Source organism: Parasteatoda tepidariorum, chromosome 9 (genome assembly GCF_043381705.1).
Source record: "Parasteatoda tepidariorum isolate YZ-2023 chromosome 9, CAS_Ptep_4.0, whole genome shotgun sequence".
NCBI lineage: Eukaryota > Metazoa > Arthropoda > Arachnida > Araneae > Theridiidae > Parasteatoda > Parasteatoda tepidariorum.
The window spans coordinates 64,191,310-64,201,917 of NC_092212.1; the positions used below are offsets into that span (position 1 = coordinate 64,191,310).

Genomic DNA, 10,608 nt, shown 5'->3' on the forward strand with positions numbered 1-10,608 from the left:
TATTGTGATTTGTGTTTCAATTTACGCGTACCATACATAGGAGTTTCTGTAATATGTGTTGTTGTTACTAATGCTTCATTACTTAACAACAGCTAGATATGGTCCATGAGTCCATGTATTCTAGCAAAGTCAATTACAAAAAGTGGAGATGATTCCGTAATTTATAAATTCAAACAGATCGTGAGCCTTGCACGTACGATATTTAACAAAATTAATACCAGATTAAGATTCTAGGTAAGTTATGCCATTAAATGAGTCGCTCAGAAGCCAATGCGGTTAAGTCCAAAACTCAAAAATTGAGAAAATTAATGTTTTTTGATACATTAGTTTTTAAAATTCTTGGTTTAATAATTTAATTAGAAAAGTGTATAAAGTCTTTTTTCGAGGTGTAAACTCTGCAAAAAAACAAGATATGTACAGGATGTCTAAATAAAAACGTAAGTATTTATTGAAATAATGACAGCATCTTAAAAATTTTAGGACTTATACCTTTTGGCAGCTGAAAAAGATAAGAAATTTATGTAAAAAAATATTAATAAAAGGTGGACTTATTCACAATGGCTTCTGAAATTATTATACAATATATTCAGACTCGGCGCATATACCAGGAAATGGTTTCGTCAAAAACGAAGGAAGTTTCGTAAACGTGACAATACCGCTGAATGTTGATTTTAATAGTTAGCTCACAAGAAGGGAAACAAAGTATCATCCAGTTGAAGTGTGCAGCAAGACTCCTTAACTGCAAGAGTTTTTTTTTTTTTTTTTTTTTTTTTTTTTTTTGTACGAAAAAAGATACTTTGGCCAGAGGTTGCCTATATATTATATATTTACTTTGCTAACATAAAGGATTAAATTTGGATGGATAAAAATAGGATGAAATGTTACTCATTTTAATTTTTGTTACCAGACATGAATAAAAACTTCTCCCCTTTTGGAATTTTTAAGTTTAATTTCGCCCATTTAAACAACATAAAATTGTATTTCTATAAAAATACTTTTTTGTCCTTAGTGGAAGGCAAGTAATTTTTAACTTGTTCAATTTCTTCAAGCATTCAATCTTCAAACATTCAATCAAAACATTCAATTTTTGTATGATTAATATTAAAGTTTCGACGTTAACTTAAGTTGTCGTGATAGCGTACTTTTCGTAATTTGTTACAGTCGTTATATCGGGGTTTTATTTAGTTTCATTTTATTTGCTAAAATCTGATCAGAAAGTTTCCGTTCAAAGCATTAAAGTTCAGATTTGGTATGTCAGCGATACCAAACCCCATGCCGATTTAGGTAATTATCTGACAGTAATAAATATATATATTCATTTAGTTTAAATTTTTCTCCTGATTGAAGACTTGTTGATAGAGAAGTTCGAAGCTGCCTGCTTCACTTTTTCGTCCAACCGGAAGGGGACATTCGAGGACATTTCATTTCGAGGACTTTTTAACGAACTGAATACGGGAAAACACACAGCTTGAAGCCCACCCAGCTTGTCTGAAAAGTAAAGATTACCTCTTATGCGCAATGCTGAGTACTTGTTCCAATCTCTTCGATTGCCCGAAATTGTAGAGCTAGGACGGACGGGATTTTGTTAAGGTCTTATCTTGAATTTATACATATGAGTGTATAATGTGTTCATCGAAGCATTTGTAGCTCTTTTAATTAACTGTTTAGTATATTTAGAGCATATTTTAAACTAGGTACCCAATTCAGCCCCAGTTTCTCCTGAGAAAAAAAAATCGTATCTTACCTATCCTGATTTAGTGTTGAAAAACTTCAAAAATTGTATGTTATTTTAAGTTAATGCCTAACCGAGAAGTCATACAAAATGGTGTAGTTAAATCTAAACTCCAATAAAGGAAAAAGCTTACACCAAAACCAAATGCATTTAGTTAATTTATAAATTATTTCCTTCAATCTTTGTAACTTTAGTACGAGAAGATGGACGTTGGTTTTCGACTCGCACGATGCTGAACATTTCACAGTAAAAGAAGTAAACTGTTATAAAAGGCACGTTTGTTTTTAGTTGTATAATAAAGATAATTATATTCTCATTAGAAGGTTGACAATTCTAATGAGAATATATAATTATGTCAACATTATATTAATACATCTATCAATTGTATTAAATAATTTTGTAATTTTTAATTTCTAACCACTTTGATTTCGTTAAGCCTAGTTCGAATTCAAATTAGTATTCGCTCTGTGCTATACTCGTATGTTTAATTAACAAACTCATTTTTATTAATAAAAAAATATTGCATACACTCATCCTAAATTAATAATTCTTGTTTTATACTGTGTTGTACAAATAACTTTACTTTTATGTGTATCACATCATACTCTCGTTAAAAAATTTTAATGTTACTGAATAACAAAAATGGCGGCTTCTACTTAACACTAAGGAGTATCAAAGAATATTCTTGTTCTGAGACACCTATCAGGATCCAAGACTTATTTATGACGTTTCACTTCACCCCTTCAGATTAAAGTAGTTCCCACCAAATCCAAAAATAAACCCCCAAATACCCCAAAAAATTTCCTTTCAAGCACAAAACAATTGTATACAACTTACATATGTTTCTTTTTTATAGGAAGATTTTATAGTCTCAATACCTGATAATAAAACACCATCCACATTGCTGCAAGTGCCAAAGAAGAGGAAAATAGAAAAACTTTTGATAGCGCTGCCAGAACCCAAAAAGATTGAGGAATTGAATTCCGCAGCTATTATAACTCCAGATTTACCAGGATTCTCTAAACCAAGTTCATCTAGTTATTTCAAATCGGGTTCTTCCGTGTCTGAAGTGCTATCTCGAACAATCAAACAGGAATCACATGATCTTCCGGACATTCTGACAATCCCTGCAGATAAAAATCAGAAGAATTTTTTACCAAAATCTTCGGCATCGAGTAAAGAAAAATCTCCTTTTCATCATATGGTTCTGCAACCAATTATTAAGCAGGAACCCATGGATTCACCTGACTTTCAATCGAAGACTTCTGTAACTAATAATCTTTCACCCGAACTGCTTCCAAGTAATAAAAATTCTCTGTGTTCATCCGTTGTTTTAATTAAAGAAGAACCTAGAACAGAAGTAGACTTGTGATATTGTTGCTTCGTGTTCTTTGAATTGAACCTGTTAGACTATTAAACAGGTACCTATGGATTCTACGAAGACTTCCAGAACTAATAATCTTTCACCCGAACTTCCAATAAGAAGCTGTAACCTATGTCTAGAAGGTTTGTGATATTGATCAATATTCATTGAATTCCATTTGCGAGGGAGCGTGCTTTTATATGTGATTTTATTGTAAATATATGTTTGTTTTGAATTAAAACACTTTTTTTACTATTAATGATTCGTGTTTGTTAATTTGTGGTTAAAGGTTCATGTATTCACTGTAAAGATTCATACAGGTTTACGTTATATTGAAAATTGTACGCGAAAAAGCAGAAGGAAATTCATTATAAGCATTATTAAAAAGTAGTACTTTATTGTTCTTTTTCCAGATTAACTAATATTTGGGTGTTTTAAAATCAATTGAGGGATTACTTTCCCGAACAGCTTGATCATTACGATACAGGAAAATAATTACAATAAAGTAAAACTGATAATACGTCGGTACAGCCAGAGTAATTACCAGTACTTTTTTTAAGATTTTTTTTAACGTCAGACATTAAACTTTTGATGCCAGCCACACAGATGCTCGTTCATATTCACAACAAAGGATAACACACACAGAGAAGCATCCATGCCTTGGGCGGTATTCGAACTCGCAACCGTTGACTTCGCAGTCAGGCATGTTGACTGGTCGGCCTTCTTGTAACAGTGGCATGGTAGCCCAGTGGTTAGAAAATCGGACTTTACATTCGAGAGGGACGAGCGTTCGATCCTTGACTTTGCTAGGAATCTCCGAGTACTTGCGATATACGTGCTCGTGGAATCGAAAATCCTATGGTTGGTCATTGAGATGTACCATAGGTATAAGGATCTAGAGAAAAATTATCTCGTTCATCACTGGGGATTCTGCAGAGGATCATCTTCAAGAATGTTTACGTCGACAATAGCTCACTCTAGTGCGACGAAAATAAAGTACTTACCTACCTAATAAATATTTTATTGAAATTTAAAACTAGAAAACGATTTTAAAACAATACCGTAAAAGTAATCGTTTTACTTATTTTTATTTTAGAATATTCTTTATTTTATTTAAATGAGACATAGCAAATTAATTTTTGAATTTGCAAAATAGCAAATTTTTAATTCCTTCATAAAGTTTAAAGTTAAAATATATTTTAAAATTAGGAACGTATTTTACTTTCATTTTATGTTACTTATTTTGCTTCGCTTGCTTTATCTTAATAAAATTCGTATCAAAATATTTTTATTAGGGATAAACTGTAATAAGAGACAGGCGGAAAAAAAAAATCTTTGTTGTTGCGCCAGATACTTGAAGTAAAGTGAAATGAGGAGAAAAATCAATAGCAACTCACATTCGCTAGACTAGTCCAAGTTGATTGTGGGGATGTAGGGGCAATTTGACGAATTTGAGGAAAATGGCGCTTTCTTAGTATTATACTGAAAGGAAGAAAGTTTGTTTCGTGTTTCATGCTTAAGGTAAATAATTCATATGGCTTTTCTATTGTTATTTTCTTGACGTTTATAAAACTTTTTTTAGATATATGTTTAAAGGACTTTTGAATATTGTGTTCTAAAGAAGGTAAGAAGAATTTTTGAAGGTATTGTTGCAGAGTGAAGTAAAACCTATCAATGTCATGGTTACTACGAGATAAAATTCTAAACAACAGACCAAACTTAACATTGGTCTGTTGATAATAGACTTCAGATTTGATTCTGAAATACAATAACAAAGAATACAAACAACCGTGAAATTTTTTCATAATCTAGTATTCTGTTAAGGCGAAATTTTGGTTTTATTTAGGCAACTGTACTGATTAACCTCAAATATTTAAATTCGGTCAAAAATAGCGAGCTGGGATGATTATTTTTTTACTTTGATGAATATTTCGTTGCTGAATGAAAGAAATATATACCGAAATATTTTCATATTGTATTTTAGATCGTAGATTTTTTTTTTTTTATCTTTTAAAAAAACCAGAGAATCAGTTCAGCATTGAGATGGTTAGTTATTGCAATTATTACTTTGTTAAAGAGATTGTTTATTTAGAGATAATATTTTATTCAGAGATTTTTATTTGAGAGTAATTTATAATTGTTATTATTTTGGTTTTGTACAGCGTTCCTATTTTGAAATGTGTGGCAATTTAATTTTAAGGCTAATATATTCAATATTATGTAAACTTACATTTGTTGAGGTAGCGAAGAAAAGTGCAAATTCTTGTGCTTACGTAAGATTTTTTTTATTTATTTCAAAATACAATTCAAAGCAAATCACAAGCCTCCCATGCTTACGTAAAAAAATCTTTCTTATTCCTCTTGGTTTTGCTTTAACTTTGATTTTTGCTACAGCAATTTAATTTTAAAATCAAGTTTGAAAAAAAGATAAAACTTTGCATAAGACAAAATTTATGTTTTAATTTATTTTATAAAATTTGGAGTAAAATATTTAGGACCCCTTTGTGTTTTCTGTTGACAGATTCAAAACTCTTGACCTTTTAACACTTCAAAGAATTTTTTTTTCTCCAAATTTTACTCATAAATTCAACATTTGTTTAAAAAAAAATGTAAATTTTTTCCAAATGCGATTTTTTTATTACAGTATTTATTTTCCTTTTTAAGAAAATTTTAAAAATAAACAAATTTTAATAACTTACGTAAGCAGTGCTTGCAAGAACAAGAAAATCACAAATCCTCTTCCCCCGGGAACTGTTTACGTTAATATTTGAACGGCTTCATTAAGGAATTTTTTTAAAAATAATACTTAATTATAAACGAATAAATATTCAATTCTATTACATTAAATTCAGATTAAATTTTGCATTGTGTTGTTAAAAGAACTCTTTTTTCTTCTCCGCCCCCCCTTCTTTATTTTCCCCGTTTGCCCCTTGAGTAGCAAGAAAACATCAAACATATCTTTCCACGCCCTTTAGGCGCTTTTATAACATTTTAATAATTCCTAACTTTACATTTTATCCATTCCTAACTTTGAGAATTGGATCTTTTCCATTTCCGGTTTTTTCCTTCCAGTTTCTTTTGGCGCAAGACTGCGCTGAGTTTCATTGAATGGATGGATGCAACTAACTCTCTGCTTACTTAATCAAAACTGAGTTAGAACTGGCTGCCGGCAGTTTAGTCAAGCAAAGTGCATTTCTCTTTGACGTAGCTTATATTTGCTGTTCATAAAGCAAAATGGAATTGAAAGTTCGTTTTTCTTTGACACAATTTATGTTTGAGGTTTATAAATCAAAGTGGTGTTAGAAGTGCATTTTTTACAGATGCTCATGTTTGTATTTTGTAAAGCAAATTGGGTCCCGCAGTGAACTTAACGTAAAAACACTGTTCCCAGTAAAGCATCAAAGTCAAACATTACTGGCTGCGGTCAGTAAGCGGGTGGGTGACCACTTTGATCAGCCTAAGTTGTGTGGCGTTTTTACTAAATTAAATAAAGAATTAATATAAGTCTTGCTTTTAATCAAGTAACATTTTATTATTTAAACAATTTAAGAAATAACATAATTATATTAAACCAATTTAGCATTTATATAACTATTTTAGAATTAGAATATACAATTAATTCAACTTATCATTTTAACATTAATTCTTACGCATTTTCAGAATAGATGGAGAGAGAGACCAAGTTTAGTCATGGTTTCGGTTTCAGCCCTTTACTCACTCTGGCTGATTGCTATTTTGATTGCTTCCCCAAACTTTTCCTTCGGCTGCTTTTATATCGTATTTTTTGCTTGATAAAAAGATGAAAATATGAGGAATGGTCAGGTCCAAAAGTTATTGTTGTTTTCGAGTTTGTCCCATGATAGGGGTGACATTGTAAGATTTAAACCTAATTGTTTATTTGAATTACTTTATCCCTATTTAAGTTACTATTTGCCGATGGAGATTTCCCACGGTAGTTTTATTTAATCGAAGACTTTGAAATGTTCTAGAAATCTAATTTTAGCCCTTCCTCTGGATTTTAATTTTGAGTGACGATAAGCGTCACAGTTGGAACCGAGGGTGCGCGGCATCGGTCCTCGTTAAACTGTTCTACCGTAAAGTGCTTGACTTCTCTCGCAGGTTGTCGGGCTACCAAAGCAGGGGAGCCATCCCCTCTGCAGAAGATCAAAATTGTGATGGCATGTCTTCGGATCATCCTCAGGGATGCTTCCCAGACCATCGCCAATAGCCCATTGCGCGACATAAATAAAGTACCTATAGTACGGCTTTGAGGAGAACTCCTCCAGACTGAAAGTCTGGGGCTGTCTGCTGCTATGGTAACAAGCGAGAGCACATTTCTAATGAGTGGGAAATGGAGGAAAGAACGTGTCGATTGGTTTACTTACGACGACCTATGCTAAGATTAAGACAAAGCTATTCACCCTCACACCCCTATTCGAAATGACCTTTCCTCGTTACCATAGTACCCGCCACGACGCGAGACGGGTGTCTGGAGGAGTTCTCCTGAAAGCCGTACTATACCCACCGTATGTACCTACCTTCTTTGACATAGTTTATGTTTGAGGTTTATAAATCAAAGTGGAATTAGAAGTGCATTTTTTTACACATAGTTTATGTTTGCATGTTATAGAGCAAAATGGAAATGAAATTTATGATTAGTGAAAAGGGACACAATTTGTTAGTAATCGATGATTATAAATTCTACAAAGAGAGTGAAATTAAAAATTCCTTCTTATGACAATGTGTGAACAGACACTGTTTAGCAAAATTGTTCACTAACAAAACTTTACCATTATGAAAAACTGTATTAAATCACAATCGTGGGGCCAGATAAGAATTGGAAAAGGCAAGCTGTCTCTAATTATGTGGAAAAAAAAAGGTCTAGAAAAGTAGGAAGAACGTTCAACAAAACTAATTTAAAAAGAATTAGTTCCTGGATTTTCAGAAGGTTTGAACAAAAAAGATGTTGAATATATGTGGAATACAGATCCGATCTACGAAGCATTCATCCTATCACGTGATGATATAAAGGAAACTTACGTCTACATTTACTCTTTCTTTACAGTTACACCATGTAGTTGGAATGACTGGCTCGAGGAGGATGCTAGTGGAAATTGTAGCTTATCAGATTATTTTGTTATAATATATTTTATTAAGTTTAACACGTCTTCTTTATTTTTGAGAAACCCTCGCTTCACCCCCTTTATCCTACATATATATAAAAAGGAATTTAAACAGAGAGCAAACAGAAAAGAGCTACGGCAGATCGTTCAACGGAGCAAGTAGATTTAATGTAGCAACAGGTAGATCAAATGCAGCAACTGGTAGATTATATACAGCAACAAGTAGATTTTAAACAATCTCGTGTAGATCATACACGTACGCTGTCATATATTACATGAAATGTAGACGTTGTTGTAGTTCACTTACGTCGCACTAGAGTTGCACAATGGGGTATTGGTGACGGTCTAGGAAACATCCTTGAGGATGATCTGAAGACATGCCATCACAATCTTGATCCTCTGCGGAGGGGATGGCACCCCGCTTCAGTAGCCCGACGATAAGCACGCGAAGTCGAGCACTTTACGGTAGAACAGTTTAACGAGGACCAATACCGCAGACCCTCGGTCCCTAGGCAGACTAATCCAAGAGGTCACTCACCCGCACACAGACCGTAGCCAGTGATGCTTGACTTCGGTGATCTGCTGGAAACCACGAAATGTAGACATAAAAATGGATTGTGATGATACAGGCATGTAGCACTGTTTTACTGTCATTTATTGTAACTGTGTACTTTTCATTGTGGTTGTGACTATCATTCTCAGTTGGTGCAATGCCCGGTGATAAGGTTCATTATCAGGAATGCTCACCGATGTTTAGTCAAAGAAAAATAATTTTTTTAACAATATCAAGCCTTTTCCTTCCAACAAAAAGTAAATGACAACAAAAACTAATTCAATTGCGGAGTTTAATTTTTCCAGTTCGGTATAAATTTCTTGACCACTACGCCATGCAATGGGATTTTCTTTGATGAAACCAGGCTGAGCAGCAGGACAAGAATTGTCACTTTTCAAAAATATGGTTTGCCCAGTTACATACGCTTGTAGTTGCACGGGTGGAGAGCTAGGGGTGGTGAGTTCTAACCTAGCTGTCGACTAAATAGCTGGCTAGAATATGTGGCAAGTTGTAGTTGTAGTTCATTTACGTCGCACTAGAGCTGCATGATGGGCTATTGGCGACGGTCTGGGAAACATCCCTGAGGATGATCCGAAAACATGCCATCGCAATTTTGATCCTCTGCAGAGGGGATGGCACCCGCGCTCCGGCTCGAAGTCGAGCACTTTACGGTAGAACAGTTTAACCAGGATTAATACCGCACACCCTGAGTCCCTCTGCAGACTGATCCAAGTGGTCACCCACCCGCACACTGACCGCAGCAGTCCCGCAGTGGACTGATCGTTAAGACACGGTTCCCAGCACATCACCGAAGTCAAGCATCACTGACTGCGGTCAGTGTGCGGGTGGGTGACCACTTGGATCAGTCTGCAGAGGGACTCAGGGTGTGCGGTATTGGTCCTCGTTAAACTGTTCTACCGTAAAGTGCTCGACTTTGCGTGCAGGTCGTCGGGCTACCAAAGCGGAGGTGCCCCCCCCCCCTCTGCAGAGGATCAAAATTGTGATGGCATGTCTTCGGATCATCCTCAGGGATGTTTCCCAGACAGTCGCCAATAGCCCATTATGCAGTTGTAGTGCGACGTAAATGAACAAATCAATCATCAATCAATCACTGACCGCAGCCAGTGATGCTTGACTTCGGTGATCTGCTGGTAACCGTGTCTTAATGATCAGTTCACGACGGGATCGTATTTATGGCAAGGTGCACCGTAAATTAGTCGTAGCTAAAAGTCTTGTCGTCGGTTGGGATGGAGAAGATGTCCAGGTCGTCTGATTGATATTAAAATCGCAGTTTTGTCCATACATAATCATTACAAGATATAAACCTGAAAACCAGGGCTAGGTACTTGGCAATGGCAGGGTGATATTACATTTATAGTTGAGAGTACGAGCAAATTGTCTTTGGCGATAAAATAGCATATATTCGATAAGATAATCTATAGTGTTGGGAGGAAAAAATTGCAATACGTATATTGGAAATCAAAACCATGATAGTTTTGTAATTAACCTTTTGCATGTTAATCACATTAAATGCGTACTGAGCTTCTGCAATATCTTCGAACTCCGAACCCTGCGAACTTCAATGTCGCTATTTGAAGCAAGAAGCGAAATTGAAACTCGATATTTAAGATCCGAGTCTTAATTGATATCAATATTTTTATTCTTTCGCCTATTTTTCCTATGGTTGTGCAAAGTATTATTTGCGCAGAAAATGTTTAATATACATTTTAAAGTTAATTCTTCGAAAAAAAATAAAACTGGTGCCTTTATAGCAATCAGAAATTTTTTTAAAAGCCAAAATTTATGAACTTTTATTTTGCTTATTTCGAGGTCTTCG

The 10,608-nt window shown here is 34.4% G+C and overlaps 2 protein-coding genes across 2 annotated transcripts in view; both read left to right on the forward strand.

Moving 5' to 3' along the window:
• The window catches only part of LOC122268410 (uncharacterized), a gene marked incomplete in the record, with an annotated part of 13,461 nt that extends 10,107 nt beyond the window's left edge, over nt 1-3,354 (forward strand). The window contains 1 exon segment of the mRNA XM_043055120.2: nt 2,589-3,354. Within this exon segment, the coding sequence (XP_042911054.2) occupies nt 2,589-3,104 (516 nt within the window).
• A 1,108-nt stretch (nt 3,355-4,462) lies between these two features.
• LOC139426371 (uncharacterized) overlaps nt 4,463-10,608 on the forward strand; it is a 59,644-nt gene continuing 53,498 nt past the window's right edge. The window contains exon 1 of the mRNA XM_071185061.1: nt 4,463-4,616. Coding sequence (XP_071041162.1) covers nt 4,608-4,616 — 9 coding nt within the window. The 5' untranslated portion in view covers nt 4,463-4,607. The remainder of the gene's footprint in view (nt 4,617-10,608) is intronic.